The sequence below is a fragment of the Clavelina lepadiformis genome, chromosome 1 (genome assembly GCF_947623445.1).
Source record: "Clavelina lepadiformis chromosome 1, kaClaLepa1.1, whole genome shotgun sequence".
Lineage (NCBI taxonomy): Eukaryota > Metazoa > Chordata > Ascidiacea > Aplousobranchia > Clavelinidae > Clavelina > Clavelina lepadiformis.
Window position 1 is genome coordinate 4,568,081 of NC_135240.1, and position 13,552 is coordinate 4,581,632.

Here is a 13,552-nt window from a genome sequence, read left to right on the forward strand (position 1 = left end):
GTTTGTGCAATTATGTTTGTTCGTTTCAAAGTTATCTCGGACCCTTGCTTGTAATTCACGCTTTGGATGAACCAGTGGTCGCGTTCAAATACTTTGAACACCGGTTCCAAGATAATAAAAGCACTGAACTTTATGCCATACATGCCAACACTTTAATGCTTAAACAATTACACAAAGTATTTTATAGCATTCGCCTTCAAAGCGTTGGCACCGTCACTAATTTGTTAGCAAGTGACCCATTTCCGGTTTCACTTGACGTCGGACATGTTTTGTTTCGCTGGTCATTGTTTCCGTTATACCAGAGAGAGCTTACTTCCGGTTGGAAGGATTTCGACCCCGACCCCGTACTACAGGGTCATTGACACTTGTTTGTTTGTTCAGTTTGTTGATCATTAACGTTGAAACGCACAAAATGGATGCAGATGGTTGAATTAAAAACAATATTTTTAGACCGCAGTAAAACTATAATGTTATGTGGTGAATAAAATATGACTGCTTAGAGACTAAATGTTAGGCATAATTTTCGCTCCGCAAATTAATGGTGAAAAATAAACAACACGTTACGCAACACTGACCACGTCAGATGACCAGAACCATGTTATGGCGGTTCGATATCAACGCTTTGTTTCTTGACCTGATAACAATGGTCAATGAGGTTGGTGACTGATGTTATCATGACGAGATAAACGATCCCAGTTGTCGTCATAATATCGTCATTTGCTTAACATTGTCGCTATTTTAAAATTCTAACTTATATATGTTTTGAAAATGATGAATATTAAATCGTTTAACATCGGCATCTACGTTTCTAGAAAGTTCTAAATATTTTATATGCCCGTCTATTAATCATTCGCAACAAGTGTCACCGAAACAGATCGCTTCAGCATTCATGAAAGCTTCTATAACAATTACAACAAATATATTTATAAGCAATCAAAGCAGCCGTTGGACGAACATTTTACAAAACATAAATTTGCAAAAATGATGTTCGCAAAAAGTGGGAGGGGAAATATTTTTAATTGCTAGGAAGAGCGTCAAAACGAGAAGTGGTTTTTACAAAACAGCGAAAGCACAAGCGACCTTCTTTTTTAGTCCCTATCTAGGTACCTAGGTAATATACAGTGCACCTTGCACATAACTGGCAAGTTGAGGCCAATGATGTTCCTCGCTATATGCGATTATATCATGGGTTCTCTAGCTTTGGAGCGCGACATAAAGTCTTGTCATTGTATGTTATTCATTGAGTCGCTTAATCTTATCAATGTGAATCATATTTAGGTTACCATAGCACTATTACACTATAGCACTATTGTTAGCACTAGCATTATAGCACTATTTCCTACATAGCACGTTAAAATGAATTCAAACGAGATCACATTCACCGTCATTTCAATTCAAACCGGATTTTTCATCCGATACTTGCGTGATGATCAGTTATCTTCACAAACTTATTAACATGTGGCACTTGCACATAAGAGATTCATCAATATCTATGCTAAACTTTATTGTTTTCACGCCAAATTATAATTAACAAACTAAGAAAAGATGGTTGTTTGAACACTAATGTATGATAAATAAACAAAGAATTGAGTATTCAGTGTACGCTGCCACGCCAAAATTCGCGTCTTTGCACAGGTGATTTCCTATCGAAAACTGTACTACTTTCTCATCAGGCAGTTATATGCAAGATTCACTGTATATAATAAACTACAAACTTTAACTTTTGATGTATAGGTAACAACAAAAGATACACTCCAGATTGTAACCAAATAAGCCGATTTTGCATCTGCCATCCAAGAAAATACAGCAAACTAAAAATAGGAACAAAATCTCCAGTTAATCTCCGAATAAAGTGGTTTTATATCTTAATGTTCTAGAGTTTCCCCGAAGGGAATCACCTAAAAAAGAAAGCAAGGGGAATCACCAAAAACAAACCAGGGGAAAACACACGGGGGCTTCTATGACGTAAGCCAGTTAAACATCAACTAGTCGTTTACCACAAAAAAGATAAAGTTTTATAATGTTTAATTTTGACGTAGATCGTATTTTGAATGGTCAATTTATGGATACCGCCTTTTAGGTTTGGTCTTTTGCTCATCATTCAAAATATAACAAAGAAACTTCTTATTCTTGAGGTATTTTGAACCTAAAGGTGGGCAAGCTTGATGTCACCTTCACCAAAATTTGGAAGAATTGTGAATTATATTTAATGATTTTAAAACACTACTTGATGCAGATCCCCAATCAAATATTCCATATTGTAAAGCACTGAAAACTAGACTATAGTATAACATCATTAAAACCTTTTTATTAGTAAATTGCCGAATTTGGTACCAGACACCAAAGATTCTTGACAGTTTTTTTGCAAAGATCTTCAATATGAAATTTCCATTAAAATTGTTCATCTAGTATTATTCAAATATATTTCATTTTGGTTATTTTTTAAACATTAAATTCTTTTTAATGAAAAAAAAACAATTAAAACTTGTTAAAAAAAACTTTAACTGGCTTACGTCATAGAAGCCCCCATGTGTTTTCCCTTGTTTGTTTTTGGCGATTCCCTCGCTTTCTCTTTAGGTGATTCCCCTCGGGAATGGAAGAAGACTGCATTCGGAGTTTAACTGAAGACTTTGTTCATGTATTTGACCCTCCGCTCCTTTATATCGTTAAACTCTTTATCTGCATTTAATGGTTTGATTTAGGGGAATCATCTAAAAGTATTAAATATTTAACAAGGACAGCAGTATTAGCCTCTGGCTGGTGACTTATTACAGAAATAAGATTTGAACCAACTACGTACAACGAAAATGAAGATAATAATCGGTATTTCTGGTGAAAAATTTAAAAATCTTAAAATAACTCTTCACATTTATGTCGATTTACAAAATGAACGATAAACTTCAAAAGTTAACTTGAAGCTGAACTTATCACTTTCATCAGATCTCCACGTCATCACTTTTATTATAGACACTGTGAGCCTTTTCCTCAGCAACATATTTTTGCCTTGTTTCGATTAGATGGTGTTGAACGATGACGATGACGATGACGATGACGATGACGATGACGACGGTGATGGCGCAGTTGAACCAGTGACCATACCTACGAACACGAGGCTACGAATTACAGCTCGTTGTTTATGGTGAGGTCCACGAAAAATTTTTCGAGTCTCAAAAGGTCGTGAATATTTTTCACACCTGGAAAATTTAGAAGTCAGTATATGCTGCTATTGCCTGATTATAAACGTTTCTTAGCGGTCAGCGCAGTCTTTATGTTTAACTGCTGGTGGTAGGACTGCTGTTTTATTTGGTTGACATTGATAAACTCAGAGGTTGATTTACTTGTTTACTTTTTATCGATAAAAACAATAACATCTTAACTGATGTTCAATAATAGTGAGACATCTTAAAACAGTGAAATAACAATGTTATTTAGATTGAATTTAGTAGAATCAACTATAATTAATACGATTACAATAAACGGCCTTGCTAACTATTTACTAATTGACCCATGAAAAATGCGTCACAATGAAATAAACACGAACACGATGCAAAACTCACGGCATGAACTTTCGACAGAAAATTCGATGAAAATTATTCAAAGTTATGGATACGTTTACGTAGCTTGTGCCTAGACGGTAATAAAAGTACAATTGTTGGAATTACATTGATTCTTAACACTTGCTTTATTGTCACTATGTATGTAGCTATAACTTTGTATGTCGCAGAACTAACAAGAAGCGTGACCAAGTTGGTAACACCTGACTTTGAATATTTGGTTTTTTAAACCAAATACCTGATCATTTTTTGCGATGTTCGAGTCATGGGATTGAATTATAATTATGTATACATAATCAAAATTTTAGTCCTGTGATTTCAGTTTTTCAGCATTTCAATTGAGATTTTGTATTTTAGTTGTTTGACCAACTTTTGCTTCGCTTCGCTTGACCCGAGTTTATCCTAAAACTTGAGTGTTCCAGTACCTTTGAATTATCCAGTAAGATAAATTTCAAATTCGGGGTTGTTGCTGTAAATGTTCATGGTGAGTCTCACCAGGCTAATTCCCAAGGCCAGTTCGCGAAACCTAAAGGTTTGAATGACGCAAGGAACGTTAAAAAGTAAACCAGCAATAACCTGCTTGAAAACTAGCACAGTTGTGGTCGTTCATGGTGGGACGATGTTTGATTTAATGTTTGCTTAGTCGTATCTGAGGTAATTATAATGTCACTGACTTATTACGACCTAAGCAATGTCCACAAATTGTCATATTGGACAGCTGTCTTTGATTTGGCTATCGTCTTTGTCGGCTGCATGATGAGTCTCTTTCTTCTAACCGTGAAATTTGATTGCTCCGTTTGCATCAATATCTAAATGCAATTTAACGCACTCATTGATTAGATTGCCTGCAAAGAAATGAACACCGCAGCAGCAAACAGGATACACTTTTTATTCACAGCTTCCAGTCGCCCGATAATTATATAATCGAGGTATTCACGTTGTCTTGAATGCACTCGATTCACTGCATAAAAATTAACTTTGCAGACTCGCAAATAATTTATTCCTTTCAGCATAAATCGTCTCTCTGATTGCTTAAGTTAGTTTTCGCGTTTCTCTGCCAGTTCTATATTTTTGTTGTTGGTTTTTTTGAAAAATGGATTGCATCGCTATTTATATGGTACGTAAACGTACCCATAACTTTGAATAGTTTTCATAGAATTTTCTGTCGAAAGTTCATGCCGTGATAATTCAAATTCGGCAATTTACTAATAAAAAGGTTTTAATGATGTTATACTATAGTCTAGTTTTCAGTGCTTTACAATATGGAATATTTGATTGGGGATCTGCATCAAGTAGTGTTTTAAAATCATTAAATATAATTCACAATTCTTCCAAATTTTGGTGAAGGTGACATCAAGCTTGCCCACCTTTAGGTTCAAAATACCTCAAGAATAAGAAGTTTCTTTGTTATATTTTGAATGATGAGCAAAAGACCAAACCTAAAAGGCGGTATCCATAAATTGACCATTCAAAATACGATCTACGTCAAAATTAAACATTATAAAACTTTATCTTTTTTGTGGTAAACGACTAGTTGATGTTTAACTGGCTTACGTCATAGAAGCCCCCGTGTGTTTTCCCCTGGTTTGTTTTTGGTGATTCCCCTTGCTTTCTTTTTTAGGTGATTCCCTTCGGGGAAACACTTGAACATTAAGATATAAAATCACTTTATTCGGAGATTAACTGGAGATTTTGTTCCTATTTTTAGTTTGCTGTATTTGCATGTTTGGGCAAGTCTGGATACTCCGTTTAATAGCTTGTTATGAAACTGTGGCCTAATCACCTTTAAGGGCGTCGCGTGAGAAACGCTTTTCGTTTAATGGTGACGTTCTTAATTGCTCAGCATTGTTTCTTTGTCGCTGTTTTCATTTGTTTGATCTTTCAAAGTTTAGGTTTTTGTGCAATAAATCCGTCATACGTCAAAATATGTCAGAATCAACAAAGTGATCACTCACAATTTTATTACTAAAGTAGGTGGAAGTAGTTGGAAGTGTGACGCAGAATAGCAACGGCAGCGCCCACAAGCACTTGACAATGCAGCAGCAAATTCCAGTCTGCATTGAATTGCAATCATGTTCATATTTTAAAGAAGCAACAGCTTCCTGTATCATTTGAGAGAATTAATTCATTCTGGTTTATAATAATGAACGACATGACCGGGTTGCAGCGTTCCTTCGAATTAACCAAGTCGGTCAAATATCGTACTTGGTGGTCAGTTAGACCGCAATGGTTGAGAGTGACCTTGTGCAGGTTCGTCAACGATTTGTCCAATAAAGAAAGGAAACTTTTCCACACGTTCAATTCATTAGCGAGGCAAGTTTCGTAAGAAAGCGTCAGTTCTCTCAAAAATGTTGTGGTTGGGTTTGATTGACAGATTTCTTGGCAGCAAGTGGACAACCAATCAAGGAAATCTGCTGTGACGCTTCCATCAGCTAATTCCAGTGAAAGCAACGACTTCGGGAAACGAACAAGATTGTTTGCGGAGCAACTGTCAGTGTTAGTTTGTTGAAAACTCATTTGTAATCCGCTCAACTTGATGGAATGTAAGTGCGGCCATTTGCAGAATAATTCATTCCATAAGGTGGCGGTCTAAATAAATGCACATAGATCAGGGTGATGTGAACTTGGCTGCATTGATATTACAAATTATATTTTCATTGTAAAAATATATAAAACGTGAAAGTTGTAAATACTTACCTCGAAAATTGAAAACTTTACCTTCAGCCAGTCCGAAATCTCGAGAAAAATCTTTTTCAATTGAGATAACTGAAGCAATAAATCTTTTTTTTCCATAAATTTCCTTGGGTTAGATACATTGATATGAAGTTGAAGAACATTAGTGGGAAAATGTAAGCGTTGTAGAATTGTTTCCATCACATCACAGCAATGATGGATCCTGTTCATAAAAAAATGTTGTTTAAAAAATGTCATGAACATAATTTCACCAAAGAAAGCAATAATAATAAACTTGATTTTTAACATATTGAGCATTTCAATATTTTCTACTTTAACTTTAAAATATAATCTTAAATGCTAAAAAGAAACTTGCTAAAAAAATTTGTAAATGAAAATTACCTGATAGAAATGGTGTTAACTGTAAAACCAAACGTTATAGATTGTTCTAAAACTGAAAGAAACTCATAATTGCACGGCTCCCTCGAACACATTTTCAGATTTATGGATGGGGCAGTGGTTGAAATTTTAGCTGAAAAATATTTTTGATTTTTTCGGAAAATCAGAGATAAATTTGCATTTCAAATATGTTTTAAAATCATATAAAATTAATTTACCAGTTTGAGAATCCTGTGGTTTTGCATACTCGGGAGGAAAACCACCAAGTGTGTTCAACAGAATATTTAAAGTTTCTGTTGTACTCAACGCGCCCGCATGATGCCGCTCTAAGTCCAAATCTAACCTCTCTCTTCTTTCCTTCATTATGTTTTTCAGTCTTGGTAATATGTACCATGACCGGAAGTGACGTGTTGATAAATATGCTTTTTCGCCGGAATGGCGCTTAACTCGTTTCGACCAAATGTTATCTTTGCAAATGTTGTTTGAAACCAGAAAGCCTTCGAAAGCATATTTGTACACCAAATATGTTGGTGTGTATAAAAAGCCGAAAGTGTCAGGCGAATCTTCTATGATGGACGAAGGCGAAAACTTTCTTCCAGGCCATGTGAGCATTAAAATGTGGATGCAAGTTCTAAATATTTCTTTTGACCACTTCTGAAATCTCATGTTACAGGTCCTTAAATAGCTTGATGCTTGTGTGGTGTCTTTTCCGTTTCTGTCTGTCTTAAATTCTTTCAAACAACAGCATGGCGTATCTGGAATGTCAGTACGTCCATTTACGACCAGTATAAAGACCTTTACCAGATCTGTTATAACTGGTGCGGGCAAATGTTTGCTGGTGAAGAACTCATAAAAGAATTTGTTGACAGAAGAAATACTTTTCTTTCGCAATACACTTTCATATAAACGAATTGCAATTAATTGTCTTCCCAAGTCATACAGAGTTATTGGATTTTTACTATTCATTATGTGAAATGTATATAAAGTCTGTAAAAAAAGTGAATTTTTTGTTATTTACAAATTTTTAATGTAACTGTAACTTAACTAAAACACTTTTTGTCATAAATTGCCTCCATGAACTCAATTTTGTCAAATTTCAAAGTTGATTACTTCACATCAACGTTTATTTAGTTGACACAAGCATTAGCTTGCTTCACCAGGTGTGCTATGATATGGTAGATGAATATATTAATGCATTGATTCATAAGTCCAACAACTTCATCTTTCTAAGCGCTTTCTAAGTAAGTCTAAGTTTATTAGTAGTAGTAGTTTAGCAGTTTCGAAGCGATCGGAAGAAATTCAGGGCCAGCAAAAAAATGTTCTGTTCAAAAGTGACACAGAATGAACAAGTTAGACCACTCAGTCTGTTCTTTTACACCAAATCGATATTGTTTATTGGAAGATTAAACTTGCACCATCTTTGCTATCACTTTTTTCTGGCTACACCCAAACTTAAAATTTGCAACAAAACATATCGACAGTATGCCCGGATAAGTTGGACGAACTGAGCGTTAGTTAAGCCTTAACAGTCAACTTTCAAAGCTACGACGGCACGAAACCAAGTTTGGTGGCAAAGCTGAAACAACAGGATTCCCACTGAAAACCATCCCTGAATTTTTCTTAATTCTTGAAGCAGAGAAACCGAAACACAAATCTGTGTTTTCTTGAAAACAAAAATTGCACGAAACAAGCTGTGATCTTTCTCAACAGTTCCACTGCTTGTGCTCAGATTATTTCAGTAAAAAGACAAAGGTGCGAACAAGCTTATTAGCAGTTGAGTCCGTGTAAGCAGGTCAGCGTCAGATTAATCGCAATTTGGTCACGCACAGGGACAAGAAAAATTGTCATCAATCGCTTCCATTCTAATGAGTTTCCCTCGAGCAAAATATAAGATTATAATTAACTTTGAACTTTCATTTACTTCGTATATTTGTTTCATTTAAAACCACAGTTGCCTCAATCAGATTAAGAAACGGAAAATATGGAAGACAACTCAATGAATCAATGAGTCGGAGAATGGAAGCATATTAAAATGAGTTAATTCAGTAAATGATTCAGCGTTTAATAAATTAATCATTTAACTTTACACTTTTTATTACATCACAGACCTTTTCCACTTTTACTGCAGCATAAACACAACTGACACGTCGGGATGAGACTTGATTTGAAATTGAAACGTTCACTTGACACTCATAAATTTCATAAATGTAGAATTGTTTCAAAATATCTTCCATCGTCGTCGTCATCATTTTCTTCTGCGCATCACAAATAACTTTTCGCATTTTTAATCGTTTATTGCTACAAGATCTTACTGCATCTCTGCACTATTACTATTGTCTCCGCACCAAACTGAAAAAGCTAAAATACTCATCAGTTTTGTGGGAAGCTGAATTTAAATGACGTTCAATTCCTGACAGTTTTCGACCCCACACACTGGCAGCAACATCTCGACACAAAGACTGATCGTGCGGACATTCTCAGGTCAATTAACTTTGTGTTGCAATAATGGCCGCTGTTAAGTCAAACAGAGAATAAACTAGGTCACAGATGTCATAAAAGAGAGTCGAGAATCGAAACTAAAAACTCAATCCAATGCTAATGACGTGAAATAATGAGTTTGCTGCGTGAACCAATTAAACGTCAATTCATCGTTTTTCTTGTCTTTGTGGCTGACCAAATTCTTTTGTTCGTTTTTCAGGTTAATCCGAGGCCGACCTATAAATACGTCCTCAATTAACAATGGACCGTTGTCGCTCGTCTGGGCACGAGAAGTCGAAAGCTGGAATCATCGCATCTTGCTTCGCGCAGGATGCAAGTTGGGAAGAGCACGATCAACATGAAGTTGTTAGAATTATAAATCAATGTATTAATATATTTATTTGCCATTTCGCTACTTGGCTTACTCGCGTAGCTTCTTGGCATAAAATGTACCGAAGGTTCCGGTATTCGATGCTACTTTTAAAAAGTAGTTCGGTGCTTTGTCGGTGCTCGGTACTTTTTGCGTAAAAGATGCTGCTTCAAATGCAATGTTTGCCGCTGTTATGCCCCCGGTAAAGGTTACTAAAGGTCAAAACATATGTAACGTTAATCGCTTCCATTTTTACTTGACATTTCTATATTAAAAAGATCAACAGATGCTAAAATTGGCATTAAGCATTAATTAACATGTATTTTTGAAAACATATGAATACTTGTTAAACTTTTGAAATAATCACGTGGAAAGTACTAAGTACTGGAACCGACCGCAAATTCTTGAAGAACCAGCAAAAACGAAGCAACATTTTCGACAAAAAGAAATTTAAAATAGATTAGAGCAGAGTCGGAGCAAACAAGCTTTTGAAAGCTAGATTAGGATTTCCGCCATTTTGCTTTTTTTGTCGTTAATTTTTATTATTCTGAAATTATCGAACTTTTCTTTGTGTTCTGTCGCCGCCATTTATCGTTTTGGTTTTGTGGCCACGACCCTTGCTCTAAATTTTGTCTTGATTGGGTCGCTCCCAATTTTGGTTCCAATTCAAACATTTACGTCAAAGCACAATCGCACGTGTGAGGGAGCAGAGGAAGTAAAATGAGGTTTTTTCTTCATTAGAAGCGCGATCGTGGTGTAAAGTTTGGTTTGCTTCAAAGTTATTTTAAACAAACGACGTCTTGTTAATTTTAGAACAATTGCTTCAATATAAAGTCAGTCGGCAGAAGTGTCACAATAATTCTTTCTAAAGTGCGTGATGCAGAAATAGATGAACGAATCGCATTAAGTTCTTCATAAGACCGGGTTGTCAAGATTTTACGTTCAATATTTGCCAAGTTTATCATAATCTGTTAGACTGAAGCGAAAATCTTGAAAACGTGCAGCCTTGTCCACGTGACAGCTATTTGCAATGAATCAATGATCGATGAAAACAGCTGCTGCTTGCGACGAGGTCTTTTGTTCGTCACAATCAATACAATCTGGATGAAGCAAGTGAAGTAGGCCAGGTCACTAAACCTACAGCGATTGTACAGAGATGAGCTGCAAGTCCTTAATAATAATCGTTAAAATGAACAACACACAGCTAGTGCAGTTAGAGCTGCTACAAATTTATTGAATATTATGTTGTTTGTTTTTATCTTTGGTTTGTTTGTTAGAATGTAAACGTTATAAAAACCGAGCTTTGAAACTTAAGGAAAGAATTTATAATAAGAGTGGAAAGTGGCCAGAACAGCTCTTTATGCTCTTTCAAGGGTTTGGTTTGTTCAAAGTGGAATTATAATTTGGCTTTCATCTCGTGGTTTATCTGGTAAGGACAAGCGACCTTCCATTAGAGTGAGACAGCTTATATGGAGTCATCATTAGTTTGTCATCATCTTCAATCATCAAAAACCCACCAAATGTGTGGTCTTGCGGTTTGATTATTATTAAGAAACGTTTTCATTGTATTTGCAGATTTTTCAAAGCTGTCACAGTAGGATTTCCATTATGGGTAGGAATGTTCCAACATCTCTCTACGACCTGGGAATGCGATCACTTTCGCTCGCAATGTTCGATCGCCTGATCCAAGAAAAGACAATAATTTCCGCCAGCAAACTATTTTATGAGTTTGTAACCAGCAGATTGCTTCCAAGACCAGTTTTGTCGGACTTGGCACAGACTTTTATTCTTGAGATTGCAAGATTTATTCTCCATGGCAACGTGAAATGCATTTGCACAGAATATATGACAAAAGTTAGAGCTAGTGCGCAGCGCTCGCGCAGTTACAGCTCGTTTAAACATCAAAAGAACCGCCGGGAAAGGTTGAGTTGGTTGCGTGAGTTATTCAAGAACTGCTTTCGCGTTTTAACCATCACTTGCACGGAGATGGTGTTTGCACCGTCGTGTATTTTAAAAGAATTGAACAAATTTCCGATAAATTTCGTTTTGAAGTCTCTGCTTGTTGATTCCGCCGTTGAAGGTTTCCTCATCTCTAACAACATCTGGCAGGATCCGGCTCCCTGCACAAGATCCACCGATGAAGACGGAAACCTACCTGAAGAAAACTGGAAGTGCGTCATATTTCCCGATCGAATCTCCAAAACTGACCAAAATAATGTGGACGTGTGTGATGACGTCACAACGCACGTCAGGCAGCGAGGATTACATTTAACCTTTCGGCAGGATGACGTTGAAACTGAATATTACTCAAACAAGGTCATATCCGTTTTATACCACACGTTTAAAAGTTTTCAGGCAAAACATGGGAATCGACCCGGTCTAGCACACAGTGGTAAGATGGTTTCATTTGTTTAAATCTAAAATAAACTTTTACGTTTTGTTCATGACACTCGTTAACCGATCAAATTAACTTGGTAATGAACTTGTTGTAGCAACTTCAACTTCCATAAAACTGGATGGATTTACCTTCCAACCTGCAGTTAAAGAAGATTTTAACATGTTTCGCACAGTGTTACGGGAATCTTCTTCGCATGGTTTTACCGTCGACCTCGCTTCGATTAAGTAATTTTCGTTTTTGATTTTATGACGCATTTTATTTTGTCTTTTTATTATTTTCAAAATAACAAATAATTTCCTTGTTTCCTTCCAAAACTTGTTTTGGTATCTACTTTTTTAAAAACAGTCTCCATGACGTGTCAACCGAAATGATTGCGACCATTCTGCGTCTTCTGCCCAATCCAGCTGATCTTCGTAAACTTGTCATTTCTCACCCAAACCCCATTTCCATCATCAAATACAAAGATCTGTTGCTTCAATTTGATAATTTGGAAGAATTTTCTCTTTCGACCACAGCTGGAAAAATAGAAGAAATTACTTTTTCTGAAGTAAATTTATTAATTGAAATACTTGGACTACTTTTACATTCGTAATAACTCGTCCACTTTGCAATATTTACATTATATAATATTATAGACAATTTCATCACTTGTTCGCAATTGTGCAGACTTGCGAGCTGTGGAATGACGTCATCTTGCAATGGCCCGACTTGCAATCCTTAATACTGAGCGGAGTACAAATGAGTTTTCAACAAACTAACACTGACAGTTGCTCCGCAAAAAATGTTGTTCGTTTCCCGAAGTCGTTGCTTTCACTGAAGCTGGTTGATGGAAGTGTTAGCAAAGATTGCATGGATTGGTTGTTCGCTTGCTACCAGGAAATATGTCAATCAAATTCAGCCACGACCATTTTTCCACAACTGACACTTTCCACCAAAACTTGCTTAGCGAATGACTTGAACTTGTGGGAAAGTTTCCTTTGTTTATTGGACAAAATGTTGGTGGATTGTAACAGCCTCGTCCTTTTCCACTGCTGTCTAACTGACAACCAAACACGGCAATTGGACGATTTTTTTAAATCAATGAAAACCCAGCCTATTTACGGCTCGTTCGAAACGACCATTCATCTTACTTCAAATTTATATTTTCGGATTGATTTTTAAGCTTTTTCATTTTTATGTCAGTTTCTAAAATGAACTGAAACGAAAATCGTGATTTTTCTGTAATAAAAGAAAGACATAAAATATAACCTAAGCCTAAACATGAAAACTACAAACTGAGGTTGGTAGGATGGGTTCCTTTGTTGGAAAACTATGAAATGGAAATATGGAATAACCCAAGATTGTAGTATGATAAATCGCGTAAAATAATGTATAAAATGATCGCTAGATGACGCCAATACTTAAGTTTGACTGGGTTCATTTGTCGTACGTACGTCGTCTATCACTCTCGTTTTCATATTTGGTCAATACTTGTGAGTGAGGTTGGTTGTCAATTTCTTGTTAGTGTCAAGGTTTAAGCCGATATAAAACTTTAATCGTTTTATGTTAAAGAATAATTCTTGCTGAAACTTTAAAAAAGAAGAATCTTAAAAAATATCGTGGCTTATTGATAATTTCTAAAACTGATAATTCATTTTTTACTGTTAACTATCTAACTAAATTTTTTTATGTAACCTTATA

General features: G+C 35.8%; 2 protein-coding genes across 3 annotated transcripts; one reads left to right on the forward strand and one right to left on the reverse strand.

Annotated features, from left to right (window-relative positions):
• Positions 1-5,514: 5,514 nt before the first annotated feature.
• Positions 5,515-7,718, reverse strand: LOC143459290 (uncharacterized). 2 transcript variants are annotated; one of them, XM_076956386.1, is made up of 4 exons: positions 6,845-7,718; positions 6,630-6,759; positions 6,273-6,450; positions 5,515-6,143 (listed from the first exon to the last, which is right to left on the reverse strand). In XM_076956386.1, exons 1-4 carry the CDS (start codon positions 7,590-7,592, stop codon positions 5,631-5,633), a joined length of 1,569 nt encoding a protein of 522 aa, XP_076812501.1. In that variant the 5' UTR covers positions 7,593-7,718; the 3' UTR covers positions 5,515-5,630. The 2 variants fall into 2 exon arrangements, with proteins under 2 accessions (XP_076812501.1, XP_076812491.1); XM_076956376.1 differs by having other exon boundaries at positions 6,252-6,450; positions 6,845-7,695.
• A 3,038-nt stretch (positions 7,719-10,756) lies between these two features.
• LOC143456577 (uncharacterized) lies at positions 10,757-13,119 on the forward strand. Its single transcript, XM_076955180.1, has 5 exons — positions 10,757-10,903; positions 11,050-11,866; positions 11,967-12,096; positions 12,218-12,419; positions 12,539-13,119. Exons 2-5 carry the CDS (start codon positions 11,083-11,085, stop codon positions 13,031-13,033), a joined length of 1,611 nt encoding a protein of 536 aa, XP_076811295.1. The 5' UTR covers positions 10,757-10,903; positions 11,050-11,082; the 3' UTR covers positions 13,034-13,119.
• The last annotated feature ends 433 nt before the right edge of the window (positions 13,120-13,552 follow it).